The 21,639-nt window shown below is 44.6% G+C and overlaps 1 protein-coding gene across 2 annotated transcripts in view; it reads left to right on the top strand.

Annotated features, from left to right (window-relative positions):
- Positions 1-21,639, top strand: part of DOCK1 (dedicator of cytokinesis 1) — a 315,244-nt gene that overhangs the window by 221,316 nt on the left and 72,289 nt on the right. For both annotated transcript variants that reach the window (XM_061478569.1, XM_061478568.1), the window contains exons 30-33: positions 1,046-1,124; positions 1,795-1,895; positions 5,695-5,753; positions 12,909-13,057. In XM_061478569.1, coding sequence (XP_061334553.1) covers positions 1,046-1,124; positions 1,795-1,895; positions 5,695-5,753; positions 12,909-13,057 — 388 coding nt within the window. The remainder of the gene's footprint in view (positions 1-1,045; positions 1,125-1,794; positions 1,896-5,694; positions 5,754-12,908; positions 13,058-21,639) is intronic.

Raw genomic sequence — 21,639 nt, 5'->3', positions numbered from 1 at the left:
GAGGAGATATAAATATCCGCCACAGTCTGCTCCAAAGACAAGCTCATTTGTCTGGGCATTAGCTGGCACTTTCATTGCATACATTGAAAGTTTTCAGGAGGAATCTAATGTTTATTTTGACAATGGAGATGAGGGTACTGAAGAATAATATGTTTACTGTTCAGCACCATGAATATGCAGTGACCTACTTCTACTGTACCGTTTGGTTTTCTTTTTAAAGCTTGTCAAGCCAACTCCTATTGCAAATTTAAGGAGCATCACTTTTAGAAATACACTGGCTACTAAATTAGCATCTTAGAAGTAGAGCAGTGAGCAGTGTTTTGGAGATTGTCCTTCAACGGGGTTCCTACATTTTATTGTGCCATAAGTAAAACAGTGTTTGCCTCGTGTTTAAGAACATGTTCTGCTTGACCTGCAAGAGAAAATACAGCCAGTTACAGGTCTGGAATCCCAGAATCCCAGAGTGGTTTGGGTTGGGAGGGAGCTTAAAGCTCCTCCAGCTCCAACCCCTGCCACGGGCAGGGACCCCTTCCACTAGAGCAGCTTGCTCCAAGCCCCTGTGTCCAACCTGGCCTTGAACACTGCCAGGGACGGGGCAGCCACAGCTTCTCTGGGCACCCTGTGCCAGCGCCTCAGCACCCTCACAGGGAAGAACTCCTTCCTAATATCTAAATCTCCCCTGTTTCCGTTTGAAAACAGGTCTAAGTTAGATACAACACCACTATGTTGTCACTTTAGAAGTCTCTATACTTTTTCTAATAAACTGAATTTTTAATGATCTTTTGATTATCACAAGGTATTTTAAAGACAAGTGATTTTATCCAAAGCAATTCCTTGTGTTTCTGCATATGCTAATTTACTTGATTAATTTGGAGAACATCTACATATAATTCTGTACACTTACCCACGGTGAGATCACACTGCTGCTCAAGTATCAGCTACAAGTTTCACTTCCCAGACAGAGTTCTGCCTAATTGGGATGGCAAATGTACAAAGGTGCCACCGAAGAAGTGTGTAATGATGGCCCTTTCTCTTGATCTTTCAGAGTCTTCCTGCGAGCAATTAATCAGTATGCAGATATGCTGAACAAGAAATTTCTTGATCAAACCAACTTTGAGTTACAGGTAAGGAAAAAAGCAAACCCGGGTGTCTTGGGGACTAATGTTAATGTTGGGCTAAGTTTGTACCCTCAGTGTGTAATTTGGGGGTGTTATGTACACGTGGTGGTGAACTCCAGGTTAACCTGTTAGCCCGGTAAAGTCATTTCAGGCTTCACCGGTACATACAATCCACTTGTGTGTCGTGTCCTAGAAGAGCATCATGGAGTGATAGAGTAGAAGAGCATCAAGTCTTACCCAAAGCATCACGGAAAACTTCTCCTTTCCTTCGGGAACAGCAAAAAAGGGGTGTTCTCCCCTTTTCTTCACCACATGCTTTAGGAGAATTAATGCCTCAAACGTGGAGCCTGAGACACAACGTATGAGAGAGAATTTAGGTCACTTGCTCAGGATCCTTCATTTGTGTCTCTCTTATTATATATTCACATTTAATTTTCCTTGAATCATCCAAGCACAATCGATGAGGATTTGTAGATGGGAAATGTTTCATGGAAACGTAAACACGCCGAGGAGATGTACTAAGAATACATCAGGAAGCACCGTCTCGGTGGTGTCTGCTCTTTTCTCCTTGACATATTTATGTGCATAATTTAGGTAGTTTAAAGTTGGTTTGTAGGTGTGCAGAACGTTTCAGAGAATTAACGGTATCCGTTCTTGTCATTTTGGGGGCTTTCAGCTTTGGAACAACTACTTCCACCTGGCTGTTGCTTTTCTCACCCAAGAGTCTTTACAACTGGAGAATTTCTCAAGTGCTAAAAGAGCAAAAATACTTAACAAGTAAGTCCTATTCGTCATCTAAATCACGGACAAGAACTTGAGCTCTATTAACATAACTTTAGTTTAATTTCTTAGCTAAACCCATTCAAATTGAGATGCAATCATGGCATAATGAAAGGTTGGTTTTAAAACCATGAATCAAGTATTGCATGTGCATTTCTACCCTTGAATCAAGATCTAAATTACATGATTCATTACTGATGAAGACAGTATTTTATACCGCAGGATGCTCATAAAGTCAAGGCTTTTCAGGAGTATTAACATATTATCAAAGTGAATTTTTAAATCACTTTAGCTGTGTGCTTATTCTAATCTCATTTTACGTGGGCTCTTTAGTGCTTAATCCCTAACGGCCTTTTAGAGGGAATTTTTGTAACTACAGACAGTTTCCTTGTGATATCCCTCAAGAATGGGTTTGTGTAGCTGCAGACTTGTATGCTTCCCTGGCTAAAAGGGATTACATTGCCTCCCTCCAACAGGGAGCTTGAACTACCCAGTTCCTATTCAGAGCCCACAGCAAACGAAAGCTGTCAAGAGAAAAAGGACTGGAAATAAGAGTGGAGCCTGACTCTCTTAATGTATGTATTTTCCTAAATGTCATTGGGGTTTCAATGTACTGGAGCTTATGATTAACTAACTAAACACTGAGCACTGAAAAAAGCCCATTATGTGTTTTCAAACACAGAGTTTCTGTGTCCTAATATTTGTAAGAGCGCCTGCAAAAGCAGCTTCTTCCCATAGCCATAGGATCATGGAATACCAGACTGTTTCGGGTTGGAAAGGACCTTAAAGCTCATCCAGTTCCTACTCCCTGCCACGGGCTGGGGCATCTTCCACTAGACCAGGTTGCTCCAAGCCCCGTCCAACCCGACTTTAAACAGAAGTCAATTAGGTTACTGCAATCAATGCACAAAAATGGGAAGTTTTTAAGCTGTGATTCCCTGAACATATATATAAATATATATATATTTATCAGACTCCTTATAGAATCATAGAATAGTTTGAGTTGGAAGGGACATTCAAAGGTCATCCAGTCCAACCTGCTGCAATGAGTAGGGACATCTTCAATTAGATCAGGTTGCCCAGAATCTTATATAGAGAGAAAACAGATGCATTTTGATTAACATCACCTTCTAAATTCAAAGCTTTTTGTATATTATGATGATGAGAGAAATCACAGTGATAACAATATGATTTTATCACTGCTGAAGTGACATGTGATTTTTAAAGCTTTTTCCTGTGAGGGTTGCAGGCTTTGTCCAGAAAAGATACAGCTCGATGCCTCATGCTGGTTTTTTGGTAGCTAAGTTTTGCCCTTCCAACTTCTCCAAGCCATTGTGAGTTTTGAGGTGCTGCCTTTGGAAGTTGTGCTTTACCTGAGTGTTGAAACAGAATTTTGAAGCACTATGTGATTTAATTCATGTACCAAGGACTCGTGGGGCTTCCTTGATGAAAAGGGAATATTTACAAGTTCAGTGAAGAAGTAACGTCAAGCAGAGCTCAGGTTTCTGCACTTGTGTTATACATACCATAGAATCATAGAACCATAGGATGGTTTGGGTTGGAAAGGACCTCAAAGCTCATCCAGTTCCAACCCCTGCCACGGGCAGGGACCCCTTCCACTAGAGCAGCTTGCTCCAAGCCCCTGTGTCCAACCTGGCCTTGAACATTGCCAGGGATGGGGCAGCCACAGCTTCTCTGGGCACCCTGTGCCAGCGCCTCAGCACCCTCCCAGGGAAGAGCTTCTGCCTAAGAGCTCATCTCAGTCTCCCCTCGGGCAGGTTAAAGCCATTCCCCTTGGCCTGTCCCTACAGGCCCTTGGCCAAAGCCCCTCTCCAGGTTTCTTGAAGGCCACCCTTAGTTACCAGAGTCATAAATAACATAGCTTTGAGTCTGCAGAAGGAAATCAAGGTCAGTTTGTTTTTCATAGATTTAGAATCTATGAAAGAAAATGGTTTTGTGCAAGATTTGGCCAATGATGCAAGTTCTCTGTGGTAATTCAGAAAGTAAAGGATACTTGCAAAAGGCACATCACTCCAATCAGTTACCAAGCAGAGGGATCAGCTGTGGCTGCTGTTGATCCGATGCTGGTTTGCACCTACAGTAGTGTTTTAGTTCAGATCAGACTCCTGACCTGAACATAAAACCAACACCTGAGCTGGAAATTACTGTCACATACATCTGTGGACTGATATTGCCTCTTTGTGAGGACAGGAACCTTAGACAGAAATTTTCTCCTAATGATCTTTCTATTAAAGCAAACATTATATCTTGCTGAAGAGATGCACGGAATCAACAGACATTTCTCAATGCTAATATAAGTAAATAGATGAAGTCATTGGAAGTGGTTACTTAATGAAGTTTGCTAAATTGTAAAACTCTGTTTACAAGTTGTTATTTTCAGATTAATCGTGGTTTGGCGACTGAAATCAAGGCCATAAATTCTTCAAGATGCAATAAATGTATGGGCTGGATTGCTAGCTTTTATTGCTTTTATTTTATAACCACTACCAGTTCTGTGCCAAAGGGCTGTAATGAATCAGTTAATTCAATATCACACTCACCCATCTTTTTAAGGGTACATTTCAATTAATATAGCGAATATTTAATAATTAAAATATAATTATTGTAATTTGTAGGTTTTGCTAAACATTGCATTTAAGCATTAGTTAATTTTTAATGATGCAGAAGAATCTTCTAAATCCATCTTAATGACAGGGTATCTATTAGCCCCCAGATATCCCACAAGTTGCCAGAGATTGCCATTTTGATCCTCTTGTTATTTAATAATCATCTTTAACATGCAAATATTCTGTGCAGCAAATACGTTCTTGGAGGTCATTATGGTTCTGATCCTGTCCTTAATGAAGGCAATGGGATGTTTTCCATTCATTAAGCTTTCCTGGTATTAATGCAGAGAGGGAGTGGGATATGAAACCAACACTGATGGGATCTCTGTGACATTGGTGCCCCAGACTGGTTTGGGTTGGAAGCGACCTTCATCACTGTCATCATCATAGAAAGGTTTGTGTTGGAAGGGACCTTAAAGCTCATCCAGTCCCAACCCCTGCCACGGGCAGGGACACCTTCCACCAGCTTGCTCCAAGCCCCTGTGTCCAACCTGGCCTTGAACACTGCCAGGGATGGCAGCGTCTCACCACATTTTGGTCTGGGACACAAAATCCCATTGGAACATAGAAACTTTCAGTGCATTTTGGCCGTGAAGGTACAAGACATCACAAGATGTTCCTTGTGTCTTTTCTAGGACAGTGCTATACTAAGAGGGTGTATAAAAATAAAACATAGCTTTAGGCCATGCAGCTCTGTTATACTCCCTCCAGCCATTACCACTTGAAAATAGATGATGCTCACAGTTAATGTCTGTAACCACCCGTTAGGTGTGGTTAGGTAACCTGACCCAAAGGAGGGTTAGGTAACCTGAAAAGATGGCAACGATGGGTTTTGTATGGGTGAAGGTTTGTGTGTGTTCTCCCTCTGATAAGTATTGTTGGAGAAATTGAAATCTGGGGTCTTATGAATGAGAAAATCATAAGCCAAGGAGCAGAAGTTGATTCAGTCTATCTCATCCCTTTGTAACAGGGAACCTATGGTGTCTACAGGCGCATAGCTGAGTTGGTGAGGGAACGTGGATCGTCTTATTACTTTGAGTTGAATTTGCAGAACCTCGTCTGTAATTTCAAGTATCTTTGCTGATCAGATTTTGAAACTTTAATGTTTCTGCTCATTGGTAATAGATTTTATTTCTCCTTTTAATGGTGGTTTTGTTTTCTTTTGTAAGGTACGGTGATATGAGAAGGCAGATCGGGTTTGAAATCAGGGACATGTGGTACAATCTGGGTAAGTAACCTGAGCACCTATTGCTTAATGCTTTCACTCAGTGTTTGTATAAACCAAGGTAGAGATGAAGTGAACTTGCTTTCCCTCAAAATAACAGTAGGCTTCAAGAAGGCATTTAAAAAGCAGGTGATTGTAGAAATAAAGGCACCTCTGCACACTTCTTTCACCATCTGGAAAGATACATAACTGTAGTCAACGTATCAGTATCTTCTGGGTATCGTGGTATTCAGCCTCATGCTGAATAAAAAGAAATGGTTATGATGATGCCTGTTGATTTGTCCTGCTTAAAAATAGATGTGCACACATATATGTACACACATAGATATGAACACACACATCCGTGTGGATGGGTGCTGGAACTGGGACTGTAGCAAAATGAACGTACCCAAAGGTTATCAGTAACTTAGCCTGGAGATTCTGCCAAGGGATATCGGTAACTTAGCCTGGGAATTCTGCTTAGATTCTGATGTTTGGCTGCAACATTGACACAGGTTGATCAGTAAGAAATGGGAACTCGGACATCCTGGAGTTCGTAGGTGAATCAGGACTATCGGACTCTATTGTGTCTATGGGTATAAATGATCTACATGGGGATTGAATTGTATGAGAAATGGGGTATTTGCAATGACCTGAGTGTACTCATCTGCCAGATTGCATTTTCCTGAGCTTAACAGCAGAGACACTTCAGCTCTTCCGAGTTCTGTCAAAAGTTCACAAATAAATGTGTTTGACACTTCACTTCTATCTCATCCTGAACGGCTCTGCCTGAAACTGGAAGGCAATTCAGCATGTGTAAGAGAAAGGAATGCAAAGGTTCAGAAGAGTTTCTTATCATGGAGTTTGCATCTGCTCTGCCGGAATGATGAGAAAAGGCTTCTGAGAGCAGCCGAGTTCACTTTTTATTAGAGGCATCTTTGGTGAATTAAGTATCTGGAGAGCAGATTAAAGCGTAGGACAGCTGATATGTGACTTGACAGACAGATAATAAAATCAGGATCATGCCTGATGCTGTGTCATCCCGCTCGGGGCGCAGCCTCTCTGTTAGTAATTAGCTTCATCCTTCCCTGTTCCATGATGCTTACATTCTTCTGTTACCTTTATAATTCCTTGAGCAGCTTTGGATCCTTAAGCTTTTCCCAGAATTTACTGGCCTGAAAGTAGAGAGGTTTGCATACATAGTTATTCATCTGGCTGCTCTTACCTGAGGCTATGTTATTCAGGCTAGGGGCTGTGGAGTGCATTGTGCTTCTTACTACTGCTGACCCGTGGACAGGGTGTTTAGTTGCTTCAGGTTTTCACCATCAAGAGGAAGCTGATAATAATTTCCTCTGGAGTTTTGGGAATCGATTGGCACAAGGAGGAGTGTTTTACTCGATATTTCTTTCTGTGCCGTCATGAAAGCCTTTGCTTTTGAATGGGGGTTTTATAAACTGAGATTACCCAGGTAGGTGACTCCGTGACCTCCTCTAGCGCCAATAGCTGTGATTCTGTAAGTCGTCGGGATCATTAAGGCTGAAATCTCACATGTTGGAAGGCAGAAAATTGCTACTCTGCCCAGCAAAAGCTGCAGGAGAAAGGTAAACCAGAGGCAGGACCCCAATCCAAGGCAGCCTTTGTACTTCTTATAATGAGCAGCTTGCTCTTTCTCATCTTCTTTTACTACACATAGTCCGTGCTGCTTTATGTTTAACTTCTAGCTCCTCACCAGTCTCATGTGTGTCACAGCATCAATTAAGAAGGAATTCTGACTTGCCACTGCAAGGGAATGGACTGGGGAGTGCTTGACACTTTTATCTTAGCAGTTGCACTGCATTAATCAAATTATGAAGGTCTATCTCCAGAAACAAAATCAGAAGTGAAAAGCTCTAATTCTTGAACACGCTTGGGCATCTCGTCTCTACGCCTGTGCCATTGTGCGTAAGATACGATGAAGCCAAGCAACCCCGACTTTTGGTTTATGTATTGAAGGCTATGGATAAGCCTCAAAAATTAATATTCAGTCTCATCAGTTTTTTTGTTCATAAATACCATGATTAATGTATAATGCCCGCTGAGTTAAAACTCCCCAGTCGGGAACACAACAGTCCTCCAGCTAAAGTGCACAGTTAAGAATGTAATTTATTTTCTGGAATTAAATAGTAGAATTCATATTCTACAACTGTTTGCTTGTCTCTGTGTTCCTGATGCAGTAGTGGCTGCAATATTGATATCCTGCCTTTATAAGGAGGCAAACAAGAGCATGCACAGTGGGGAGCAACACGAGCTAGTGGTGCGCACGCACTTTAGGTACCTGTGATTTAGGAATATGATTCTTGTTTTAAACAGTGAACCACGTACTACAGATCCAGCCTGATGGGTTTTCTGTTTAAATCCTAGTTGGAGCTATCCCTGCTCGGTTGGGTTGTGGAGGCTTTAGATTTGAGTGCTGTGATGCAGCAGCAGCAGGGATGGCTCCGGGGAGCCTTGTCCCAGCGTGCGAAGCCCCTTGTTCTGGTGCCTCTCTGAAAGCACTGCAAGGCTTTTCTTCTCTTAGATGCACCAAACCCAGTGTCTATCAGTCTTTATAGGCTTTTTCCCTTCCATATCACAACCTAAACTGTACAATAATGTGTTCTTTGAGTCACTGCTTTGTTAGAGCTGGGGCTCCATAGACCTTGGTGAGACACTGAGTACCAGAGAAGCATAAAGCAAGCCGTGGCCTCTGTCTTGAAAATGTAGGAACTCAAACAACACGCTTTTAAAGCGTTCTGTGATGCGATTTAGCATACACAGAACACAGTTTGACACTAGGTCGTGTGTACCAGTTTTCAGTGGTTAATGGCCTCAGCAGTTACATGTTAAAGAAATTGCAGTGACATTTAAAATAATATCCTCGTGCTAAGGTTGGTCAGGGAAAGCCAGCTTGGAAAACATTGCCTTTATTGTGGACATCTGAACCTGCCAAAAGGAGATGGAAAGGGAAAATTCATAGAACCATGGAATGGTTTGGGTTAAAGGGGCCTTAAAGCTCCTCCAGCTCCAACCCGTGCCACGGGCAGGGACCCCTTCCACTAGAGCAGCTTGCTCCAAGCCCCTGTGTCCAACCTGGCCTTGAACACTGCCAGGGATGGGGCAGCCACAGCTTCTCTGGGCACCCTGTGCCAGCACCTCAGCATCAACTCCTAAAGATGAAGTGGAGCGGTCGCTGGTGCTGAGCTCCTGTGCTTGACGTCAGGAAAGGTGTCCTGACAGAGACAATAATGTGGGAGGGAAAGCCAGCGTTCAAAATAGACCTGAACTTGGAGTGCTGTATAAATAGAAGTCATTGCAGATAACACTCTCTGAATTAATCGTGCATGTTCAGAGCTGACCCAAGCGAGAGGTGAGGTTTGCTGGCACATTATTCAGGGGGTTTTGGAGCCCATATTTAAATTAGAAGGACCTGGGAAATGAAAATCACGCGTTATCCACTAAAGCAAGCACCTTGGTTTGGTTTGCATAATGAGGTCTGCTCCTGTTGTGCTCCCCCAGACTGCTCCCACATCTCACAGCAGGGCAGAAGCGGCAGCAAGGGGAAGGCTTTGCATGTTCAAAAGGCTCCTTGTTTTGCCTGTGGTTCTTAAAGCAGCTGCACAGTTTGGTTTTCAGCAGAGAATCGTCCCTTTTCCTCCACGTTTCCTTGTCAGATTTCGGATCTCTGCGTGGGAGCTCCCACAATCCCAGGGAAAACAAAACCAAGGCGAATTCATTGTTGGGTTGTTTATCCGAGAGTGCTGCCTGTGACAGGCAGCTGGATGGATGCCCTATGGTGCCAGAGGAAGGCCTTTGCCATCCGTGGTTTGCTCTCATGCTTTCTTTCGTGTCGCAACGTCACCCTGGATCCCGTCATCACAGCAAACCTGTGTGTGTGCATCATCACACAGTAGCATGACGGGGACGATGCGATGATGCACACAGTCGCAGGGCTCTCTCCTGTATCACCCAGTCAGTGGGCAGAGCCTTTCTCCAGGTTACTCCTCATGTATGTTTGATGTAGAAAACCAATGGAGATGGCTTGTCAGTCTGTGCTGCCCTGTTTTCTCATGGTCACTGCCTTCCCCGGCCCCATGCCCGCAGCAGGAGCAGCTCTGGGCAGTGCTGCAGGGCGAGTGCTTTGCATCCCAAGCAGCCAGGTCATTCCCATGTTTTTCCCTGCGGCCAGGCTGTGTAAATCCAATGGGAGCTATGCACAGACCCCCCAGACAGCACGAAGGGCTCAGTGGGTTTCAAACAGCCGACGAGGGGTTATTTCGCAGTACAACGTACCAGTGATTTCAATACTTCCTGCTCATAACTCACGTTTCTATTCCCCCCCAGTCATTCTGAATTTCACATGCAGAGGAGCTCTCTGTCCTCTTTGATTTAAAAGCTCTGTTGTTGATTACTTGCAAGGCAGCTCCACTAATAAATACAAGCAGCTGCTGAACAAGAAGACTGAGTGCATGCAGTATTGGTTCATGGGCAGGGGGGTGGCTCCTGCTGACTGGATCCTGCAAGATCAGGAGTAAACTCATTGCTGGAGGTGCTGGTGGACACAACAGATCTGAGCTCTGTGGCTCTCTGTGCCTTTGTCATTGCATCAGCTCCTAGAATCATGAAATCCCAGCCTGGTTTGTGTTGGAAGGGGCCTTAAAGCTCCTCCAGTTCCAACCCCTGCCACGGGCAGGGACCCCTTCCACTAGAGCAGCTTGCTCCAAGCCCCTGTGTCCAACCTGGCCTTGAACACTGCCAGGGATGGGGCAGCCACAGCTTCTCTGGGCACCCTGTGCCAGCGCCTCAGCACCCTCACAGGGAAGAGCTTCTGCCTAAGAGCTCATCTCAGTCTCCCCTCTGGCAGGTTAAAGCCATTCCCCCTTGGCCTGTCCCTACATCCCTTGTCCCAAGCCCCTCTCCAGCTTTCCTGCAGCCCCTTCAGGCACTGGAGCTGCTCTGAGGTCTCCCCTTCAGGAGCCTTCTCTTCTCCAGGCTGCCCCAGCCCAGCTCTCTCAGCCTGGCTCCAGAGCAGAGCTGCTCCAGCCCTTGCAGCATCTCCGTGGCCTCCTCTGGCCTCTCTCCAACAGTTCCACGTCCCTCTGGTGCTGCTGCCCCAGAGCTGGATCAGGGCTACAGGGGGGGATCTCCCCAGAGCACAGCAGAGGGGCAGGATCCCCTCCCTGAGCTGCTGCTCACGCTCTGGGGGTGCAGCCCACAACATAGGGGGGTTCTGGGCTCAAGCACACACTGAAGCCGGGTCATGGGGAGCTTCTCATCAAGCAACACCCCCAAGTCTGTCCTCAGGACTGCTCCATCTGGTCTCTGCCCATCCTGTGTTTGTGCTGGGGATTGCCTCGACCAGGGGCAGAACCTGTCACATCTTGTGAGTGCAAGCCTCCTGTGCCTCCCTTTTTGCCCAAGAAGTTTTTATGCCCCAGGGAAAAGGGAATGGGATCAAAGCTTTAAAAAGAATCTTTTGGGACCTCGCTGTTTTTCTCATCTCAAGTTCAAAAGATGCCATTTACTTTTCCTAGGGAATCCCTGTGCTTGAAGCAATGGAAAAACCCACCATGGCACACGGAAAGCTTTGCGACATTAAATCTGTGCCTGGTGAACAAGTTTTGTCACCATTATTTGCTCTCTGAAATACTGACTCTGGACACTTTTCAGGCAGTAAGACAAGAAAACTGCCACCGGAGGGGCCGAATGTAATGACACTTGTAAAAGAGACAGGGAAAAGCTTTATACCTCTCACTTGATATTCCCCCCCCCCAACAGCCAGCATTGCAGCATCATGCAAAGCAGCAGTCTTAGTTGAGTATTAATTTGCCCTAATAGGATTGCTAATGCTAATAGGATTCTGAAGTTTGCCAAATCAAGTAACTCAAATTATTTCTTCTATAAAAAGCTGCGTGTTTTGTTAGGGGAGGATTTCGTCTTGATTACATTTGTTGAGATTTATGTTAGTTGTGGTCAGAAGTGAGACTACTAATTAGACTTGCACGGTTGCCGCCGCACTGGTGTAGTGCAATGGAATATAAATGAGTTAAAGTCTGTTGCTGGCCCATACCACTGGTAAGTGCAATGGGAAACGAGTCTTGTAATGGGGGAGGCTGAGGGCTCCTTAAATGAGCCCTTAAGAAGTCTGTTCTGAACCACAGCACTGGATGCATGGACCGATTGTACATATCCATTAATTCTATTTGTGAGAAACATCACCAGTTACGTGGTGAGGTCCAAATGGATCCCAGCCTCTTGTTGAGAGGGGCATGCGGTTGTAATTTCTAACCTCCTGCCATCAAGGCTTTTGCCCATATAGATGAGGCCCTCAGTGATGTGATTTAGTGGTGCCCTTGGCAGTGCTGTGGAACAGTTGGGCTTGATGATCTCAAAGGTCTTTTCCAGTCTAGTTGATTCCATGGCTTTCCAGTGCTGTGCTACGCTGCTCTACACCAGCATCTTTGCATGGAGTTATTTAACAGATAACTTGCAGAACGTATAACCTGCATCCTCTCCCTTTAGCTATTAATATGAACAGTAACTGGATGATTTTAACCAGTATTTCTTAGGTGCCATGTTCCTGCTAAGGTCTGATTTCTGTTCCATGCATGCAGAACGTAGCAGGGAGGGTCAGCAAGCTACATATTTCTCTTAGGAAGATAAATGTGATATCAGGTTTGCTCTCAAGGGAAAAAGATGTATTGTTGGCTTGGTAAGATGTAGCTTCGTGTCTCGAGGCTGTGTAAGTATGCACTCGTGGTGACGCTTTGATGGAGTGACACAGAGAACATTTTGTACGCTGCAGAAGATACAGCAGTCTAAATAAGTTAATACAAGTGATGCCTTTTAGCCTTCTTCTCTGCCAACCAGAAGTTGTATTTAATAAAATCCCTTGGAGCTTAATATATGTGAGCAAATATGGGTTCTTTGTGGAAAATCTGGCAGTTCCAGCTTGGCTATGGATCCAGCAACTGATGTTAGTTTGGGTTTATACATCCCACATCCTTCCCCTCTTATGGCATAAATAATAATATGGGTTTCAGGAGTTAGATCTTGAAAACTACTTTCTAATGCTATGAACCCTTACCGATACAGCTTTTATAAGTGTTATCTTCTATCAGAGTGGCTGTTCGTTAACTTGAAAATGCCTCTTTTCTCTTAAAGGTCAGCATAAAATCAAGTTCATCCCAGAAATGGTGGGACCTATCTTAGAAATGACGCTCATCCCTGAAACCGAGCTCCGGAAAGCTACAATCCCGATCTTCTTTGACATGATGCAGTGTGAATTCCATTCTACGAGAAGCTTCCAGATGGTAAGCAGTAACCTGCAGATACCTAAAGTTTGTAAGAGAGATTTGCTTGTTCGTTGACAAAACGTACGAATTTGTTATTTGATATAATTATGGATTTGCTTACTTTGTGTAACCCTTGAGTGTCTATAGAGCTTTTCTTTTCTTGCTCTTAAATTCTTCCGGAAGGAGGTGTTTGCATGAAGAAGATGAAACCTTTTGGTATGATACAAAAGGAGAGCAAAAACAGATGTCTAAAATTGTCCCTGTGACTCAGAGAAGCAGTCTGCTTCAGAGTTAAATTGGACATAGAGGAGGCCTGATAACGTGGCAAAAGAAATTACAACCTGTACGAGTGTCTCAACCCTGGTATCTTGTCATTTTGATACTCTTTATGCTGCACAGGCCCTGCGAAGCCTAACACACGAAGCATTTTTATTCTATTTCATTTTACCATGCAGAGGGAAGGCCTTGGATAAGCACACACAATCTTACCCTGCTAGCATCAACTTCTGAGAGGCAAGTGGGGTAAAAGAATCTTCCCTGACATCATTCACTTGACCTTCTTTCCTTAGGAACTTTGCCTTATGGATTGACTATAAGAGTGGTTAGGCCAGGTAGTGTTATGCTATAAGCCCTGTAGGTCCTTTGCAATGTGGAATGTCTGCCAGTTCATTATATCACCTTGTGAATATTACAATCAGGTTTGACGTGTGTTGTTTATTTTATTCCCTTTCTATTGGCAGTTTCCTTTCTTGGATGAAAAATCTTCTCCTTTTCCATACTTTTTTTGTGAACCATTATTCATAACCAGCTCTTAATAAATCTGTAGCCAGAGTAAATGAATATCTGCATGGAGAGACTTAAGCAAGGGAAATGGCATCAGCTTTATTACTTTGATTTGTTTTGTGCTGGATGGTGTCTGGAAAAGTTGTGAACTGTGTTTTGGATCCATCCAATTACTGCATCCTCATTCCTTCTTATGCTTGGGTCTGATGCTAGTGTAAAGATTGAAATGCTCACTGGGAAGCCATTTAAACAGTTTCCTGTCAGCTGCTCTCTTTTGTTGCTTGTCATTTTTTAGTTGTACAATTATATGGATCATGAAAAATCCGAGGGTAACTTTATAGCTGAATTTATGACCCTGTGTTTTCTTGACAGAAGGAGAGCAGCTTTGTGGGGAAGAGTTGGGTGATTTTAATAAATGAATGTCTTAAATATTTCACACAAATCCTTTTTGTCTTTTGAGAAGAAAAATGGCTCACGCTAAAGTCAGAGATGTCTTGGATTGTAGGTACTCAGCATATATTTCTTATGTCAGTATAGCTTCTTTCTTTATGGACATAGCATTGATGCGACAGATGCAGAGGTAATAAACTGGTTTTCAGCCCATTTGGAGTGAACAGTTAAGTCTGACAGGGAATAATCAATCTGTCCATTTACAGTTTGGCAGATAATGTAGCTGTGTAGTTTGCCGAGTAGCTCAGATTGGGTTTGGAGCAATGACGATCACAGCTTGTAAAAAGCAGAGAATTATAGAGAAGTCTAGGTTGGATGGGACCTCTGGTAGTCGTCTGGTCCAAACCGGGCCTTAAATTGGGGTATCGGGGCCATCTGAAGCTCAGTATTAAGTATTTCCAGTGACCTGTTCCAATGTTTATGTCTTTTCTTCTTAGATCCAGGTGGAATTCCCCTGAATCAACTTGAGCCTGTTGCTGCTTGTGCTGTCACTGTGCATCTTTGTAAACTGAGTAACTCCATCTCCTCTATAACCACCTTTTAGGTGTTGGAAGGCTTGAGTCTGCTTTTCTATAGGCTGAACAAACCCAGTTCTTTTACCCGTTCTTTGGGCCGGGTTCTCCAACACTCTGCTCATGCTGTTGGCTCTCCATTAGACCATCTCCAATTTGGCAGTGCCTATCTTCAGCTGGGGGAACCAAAGCTGGAGGCAGTATTCCAGCCATGGATCAGCAAGTGGAATAATCATGTTGATCTTCTAGCTGTACTCTTCTTGGTGCAAGAAGTGCAAGTAAAGGGGCACACTGCTTCTTCATGCTCAGCTTGCTGTCTACCAGGTTCTTCCATCAGAGCATCTTATACTGTTGCTTGCAACTATGCCATCCCAGGTTCAGGACTTGACATTTCTCTTCCTTAAACTCTACAGTTTCTCGTTGGGTGTCTTTTAGACTGTCAGAGTTATTAAAGCATCACCCTTTGAGATCCCTTTTTACACTTATCTCTTACTCTGTCTATCCAGTCCATATCTTACCAACTCGTCAAGTATGCTTGGGAGACTCTCAAACTCATTGCTAAGATCGAGACAACCACAGCTCATCACCCACTCAGCAGATAGTTTCATCACAGGAGGCAATCTGGTTGCTCAGATGTGGTTTACCCTTAGTAAATCCTTATTGGCTTTTCCCAGTCACCTTCTCTCCCTTTGTGTACCAGAAAATAGCTTTCATGAGGGCTTGCTCTGTGGTTTCCTTGGGAACAGAAGTGGGTCTGCCTGGCCTCTAGTTTCTGGCTCTTTTTGTCTCTTTTATGCTTAAGTGATAGACATAGATGTACAATAATTTGTGTTAGTATTAGCAGTAGCTAGGCAAGCTTTCATACTTAATGTGTCGGTGTAATGCACTGCATTATGTTGTCTATATGGAACTACCAATTATTATTGTCCAGCCTGGCTTTCAAAGAGAACTTCCAAATTGAATGGTTGGCTGCTGTTAAACTAAATCTGCCAGAAATCCAATTATCTAACCTTATTAGTCACATCAACAAGGGTTTAGATTGGCTCCACTTCTCCAGCAGATGCTCTGGGGGGGGAGGAAGTTGAATTTTCTGCACAACTTCAGTGCTGCGATGGTTTGGGTAATAAGCACACAGCTTTCCCTAGGGTGGTTTGAGTTGCACGATAGGTTGGTTTGCCTGGTGAAACCGGTAACACACAGAATGGGGATTTCTGTTCTTCCTGGGCAAAACCGAAGGTAATTCCCTTCGTTTTTACAGCACAAATTAAAGGCCGACTGAATTAAAAGCTGGAGTTGCCCATTTCTGTTCTCTCCCTCTTAAGGTGCTTTGAAGCCCATATAAGGCTTCAAAGTAGCCTGTACCTCAAAGCATGAATCCGATTCTAAAGTCAGTGTGGGACCGAAGCTTCCCCATAGAAAAAGATGCCTCCTGCTCCACTCTGCTTTATTCTGTTTGCCTGTTTCGCTAGTGAGCCCTCCAGATCAAAGGGAATAGGGCAGAGCCCCAGGAGCGATGAAAGAGAATTGGTTTGATTGTTCAAGGCCTGGTCAGGTGAATGTGATGGATCCCGTGGTGACAGCAGGAGAGAAAGTTCATCATGAAACAATCATCCAGCTGAACTGTGGAACTCAGAGCATAAAAACTTCAACCTCCTGATTTTGCTGCCTCTCGCTCCCTGCTGTCACTTGTTCTGGCTCCGCTTCCTATGAGCACTCCTGTTGTTTGCCTACCCAAAACTTCTAACTTCCCTTTTCTGGACCCGTGTCATTGCTGATGGGATGTTCTGCTTCTTTTGAGTTGAACCTCTTCGTAGAAAGGTGCCAGTGCAGGAACTGGTACAAAAGAGAACATGGAGGAGGCAGTGGGAGGTGTTGGGTAGGTTCTTCCTATCTCATGGCGCTGCCTCACAGTATGATTTCTTTCAACTAAACTGGTCCATGCTGTTAGAAGTAGTTTACTTTAGGAGCCAAAAACCCCTACTAACAAAATAAGGTAAGGGATTGAGTCAGAAGCACTACCCCAGCCTCTTCCCTGACATAATTCCATTTCCTATCAAGTGGGAAGGAAGGATCCTTACCCTTCAAAGTAAAATTGAGAAGGTGTTCCCCCCGACTCTGCAGTAATGAGCAAGAAGAAATTAGAAGTCCCATATGTCTGGTTTTCAGGCTGAACTGCATTACCAAGGAGAATCATCAGTGTCTGGTGCTGTTAGCATCAGTGTATAAGCATGCAAGTTCCAGCATGTGTTCTCACCCTGGTAGAGTAAGGAGTTCTGTAAAAGTAATGATCTGAGGAAAGAGCCCCCAAAACGCAACACATCTGTCCTGCTTTCTGCAAATGGGAATGGCACTTAGCATAAAGGAGCCATAGCCAAAAAGATAGAAAAATGATATGGGAATGCATAAGCAATGAGTGCATAATGCAGAATCATATAGGAATGCATAATAAATGAATGCATAATGCATATGATACTAAAATAAGACTACGGGTGCAACTGAAGTACCTCTAGCTGGTGTTCCATTGTGAAGAGAATTCAACGAGTAAAGACAGAAGAAATTAAGAATAGATCTTTTAAATTCATTTCTAACATTTAACAATAAACCTGGAGAGGGGCTTTGGACAAGGGCCTGTAGGGCCAGGCCAAGGGGAATGGCTTTAACCTGCCAGAGGGGAGACTGAGATGAGCTCTTAGGCAGAAGCTCTTCCCTGTGAGGGTGCTGAGGCGCTGGCACAGGGTGCCCAGAGAAGCTGTGGCTGCCCCATCCCTGGCAGTGTTCAAGGCCAGGTTGGACACAGGGGCTTGGAGCAAGCTGCTCTAGTGGAAGGTGTCCCTGCCTGTGGCAGGGGTTGGAACTAGAGTCATAGAATCACAGACAGGTTTGGATTGGAAGGGACCTTGGAAGCTCATCCAGTCCAACCCCCTGCAATAAGCAGGGACATCTTCAACTACATCAGGTTGCCCAGAACCACATCCAGCCTGGCCTTGAATGGTTCCAGGGATGGCGCATCCTCCACCTCTCTGGGCATCCCCTGCCAGTGTTTTCCCACCCTCACAGTAAAAAAATCCCAGCCTTTTGGAAACTATCAGGATTCCCCCCTTGTGCCACCTGAAGAGCAATAGGGACAGGCAATGCATAAGAGACCTCCAAAAGCACCTACTATTAAATGGCCACCAGAGCTGTTAGCCTACTAGAATGCTGTGGAAAACAGGAAAGGGAAGAGATGAAACTCTTGGGAATTGCCACTGATTTTCACAGCAGCTTTTGAAGAAAGTTTTCCAGAATTGTGTGCTATTTCTGCATTAGGACTAATTTCGAGTGCTGTTATCTGTCACTTGCATTTTATATGGCAAATTCATTATTATCCCATATCAAAACAGATTTATAGCAGCTTGGAGGGTTGAAAGTCCTCCTCATCTGCAGCTAGATTAAATTGTCAGTCAGTGCTGCAAATATACCCTGACCACACTTGAGGTAAACCTAAACCCAAAAGGGATTAGTTGAGCTGACACTTGAAGATGCTGGATAGCTTACATTGATTTATTTTCCCCGGATGGGAGATGGTAACAGACAGATGAAGTGGTGGATATAATCTTTGCTCCTGTTCAATCACACGTCCTAAAGAGAAGCTGAGATCTTGATCAGCTGCAAGGGAGAGTCGGTAATAATTTCCTGTAATCTTCCTAACATCACCCCTCAAGCTTTCACTGAAGGATATGATTCTAACTCAGTGATGGTGCCAGATACACCCTCTAAGCCTTCACAAAGAGCCTCAGCAAGTGTCACTGGCTGTATAACATAAATATTGAGTACCTGGGGCTTCTTCACTTGAGAGGAAATTCCATCACAGTAATTGCAGGCCTGCTTTGTGCTACTGTATGCACTTAAAAAGTATAAAAGCAAAATTTGTGGCTTTATCAACAGATGTCAGATGACCTGTCCCAGAGCTATTAGCTTAGAATCATAGAACCATGGAACGGTTTGTGTTGGAAGGGACCTTAAAGCTGCCCTAGTTCCAACTCCCTGCCGTGGGAAGTGACGTCTCACACTAGAGCACGTTTCTCCAAGCCCCATACAACCTGGCCTTGAACACTGCCAGGGATGGAGCATTCACAACCTCCCCGGGCAACCCATTCCAGTGCCTCTGCACCCTCACAGGAAAGAATTTCCTCCTTAGATCCAATCTAAACTTCCCCTGTTTAAGTTTTAACCCATTACCCCTTGTCCTGTCACTACAGTCCCTAATGAAGAGTCCCTCCCCACATCCCTATAGGCCCCCTTCAGATACTGGAAGGCTGCTCTGAGGTCTCCACGCAGCCTTCTCTTCTCCAGGCTGAACAGCCCCAACTTCTTCAGCCTGTCTTCATACGGGAGGTGCTCCAGTTTCCTGATCATCCCTGTGGCCTCCTCTGGACTTGTTCCAACAGTTCCATGTCCTTTTTATGCTGAGGACCCCAGAACTGCACACAATGCTCCAGGTGAGGTCTCACGAGAGCAGAGTAGAGGGGCAGGATCACCTCCTTCGACCTGCTGGTCACGCTCCTTTTGATGCAGCCCAGGATACGGTTGCTTTCTGGGCTGCAAGCGCACACTGAAGCCGGCTCATGTTCATTTTCTCATCAACCAACACCCCCAAGTCCTTCTCCTTGGGCTGCTCTGAATCTCTTCTCAAACCTATAGCTGTGCCTGGGATTGCTCCAACCCAGGTGTAGGACCTTGCACTTGGTTTTGTTGAAGTTCATGAGGCTGGCATTGCTCACGTCTCAAGCATTCAAGGTCGCTCTGGATGGCAAAGGTTGGTCAGTTCCAGGGCTCCCAGTGTGGACCATAGCCTTCAACTTGTGTTGATGAACTGTTCTTCTGTAGAAGCCTGCAGAAGGAATTTTAACTGCGTTAAATACCGTTTAGTCATCTGACTTGCATGACCTGCATCACACCGATGCCTTGGGAAGTATCAAGAATGATTGAAGAGCAAAGATATTCTTAATAGTCCTTAAAACCCCTGAAATTCCGCAAGTCTAGCTCTGACCCAAGAGGGCCGTTAGGGAGATGGCCCATCAAAGCCTAGATTCACAGAAGTCTGAGTGAAACAGGTATCAGGAAGATGCTGAAGATCCTCTATGACAAATGTAATTGCTCTTCTTTGTCTGAGTAATCTCTTGCTAAGAAAATGTATCACCTAAAGGGCTCATGCTGGCAGCGAGTGTCGTTTTTCACATTGCTCTAGAAAGTCAATTTCGGTCTGGTCTCATTAAAGAACATGAATTTTGTGACTTCCCTGTTTCATCATTGTGTTGCTTCAGTGTTTTACTTGACACGTCCTTGTACTACGGGAACGTGCTTCAGCTTGTGTTTGCTTCGTGGAGGAGGCGGATTGTATTATTCTTCCTTTCCTCATTTCCCTGTCAATTCTGGGATAATAGGTTCGTTGTATTCAAAGCCTTATTCCACTTCACTTTTCATTCATGTCTTCGCAAGGCAAGCAGCGAGGGAGTGGAACAGGTTATCCAGAGGGGCTGTGTAGTCATCCATCCATGGAGGCGTTCAGGACTTGGCTAAGCACGTCGCGGTTCATCTGTTGTTGGCAATAATCCTGCGTCCCCTGGGAGGTTGGATGAAATGACCTTGGAGGTCTCTTCCACTCGGTGCTTCTGTGATTCCATGGATTATTTGAGGAACAGAAGAGCACCTTTGAAATGATTTAATCTGAGGTTTAGGGGGTTATCCTTGAAACACTCACGCACAATAACAAAAATTGCTTTAAGAGGGAATATCTGTTGCTTGGGACTTGGTTTTATTGCTTTACACTTGGTGCAATGTGTAGCTCAGGTTTCCTGACACCTCACGGTTCTATCGACTTGTACATGTTAGTCTGGATCCTCAATTTGCTCTGAGTGGTAGGTGAGCAGGACTTCTGCTGTTATTCGTCGTGATAGCTTGTAGTCACTGAGCTCAGAGCAGAGATGTTGTTCCTCTCTTTGTAACACCATTCTGTGGGCTGCCAGGTACTGAGAAAAATAAATCTCCCAACTCGAAGGCAGAGGACAAACGGCCTGGGGCTTCACATGGAGGTAGGGAATGAGGTGAACATTACTGCAGTCAATGCTGAGAAAGAACATGGAGACTTGGAAAGGGAGAAAAAATACAGTCTTGGCTTTGACTGTGGACTTTTATGTTGCTACTGTGGAGCCTAAGATGTTCAGCGATTGAGTTGTCCCAGCGAAGAGGAGTATCTTGGCATTGCCACAAGCAAATCCCTCTTGCCAATGTGAATTTCTGCCTAAAAAGGATTTTTTCCTGGGAAAACAAGAGCTTCTCTACAGTCCAGTGCCACAGATTCAGCTTGGCTGTGGGCTTCAGCACAAAAGGAGCTGCCAGGAGATCAGGCAGGCGCCTCCAGCTGCGGGGATGGACCGGATGCTTCTCCTCACCCTTTCTTGCTGCAGGGTTTTCTCTTGCTCTGACCAGGTTTACCTCACCCTGCACGTGAAGCAGTTATTGCAGGACAAGGGGGTTGTGGCAGACCTAAGGGCATGTCTGTTTCTCTACTGCTCTAGTGGAGGGTGTCCCTGCCCATGGCAGGGGGTTGGAACTGGATGAGCTTTAAGGTCCCTTCCAACCCAACACATTCCAGGAACCTATGTTTTGGTAGAGGCCTTATGATAACCCCTTGGCTGAGGTGGGATTGTGTAGGCAGGGCCTGAAATGCAGCGTGTGTTGCCAGAAAGAGATCAGTGGTGGACATGGCTACTGTGCCTGCTCAGAGTGATGTAAAGCGATGAAGGTGGTGAGAAGCGCTCCCTGACTGTCAGCTTCATGATGACATAGGTCTGCTGGTGAGGGTGATCTCACACT

Source organism: Pezoporus flaviventris, unplaced genomic scaffold, assembly GCF_033815535.1.
Source record: "Pezoporus flaviventris isolate CSIRO_AGI_PZ_B2104156 unplaced genomic scaffold, CSIRO_AGI_Pfla_v1 ptg000129l, whole genome shotgun sequence".
Classification (NCBI taxonomy): domain Eukaryota; kingdom Metazoa; phylum Chordata; class Aves; order Psittaciformes; family Psittacidae; genus Pezoporus; species Pezoporus flaviventris.
The sequence above is the reverse complement of the archived record's forward strand: the minus strand, read 5'-3'. Positions and strand labels throughout refer to the sequence as shown.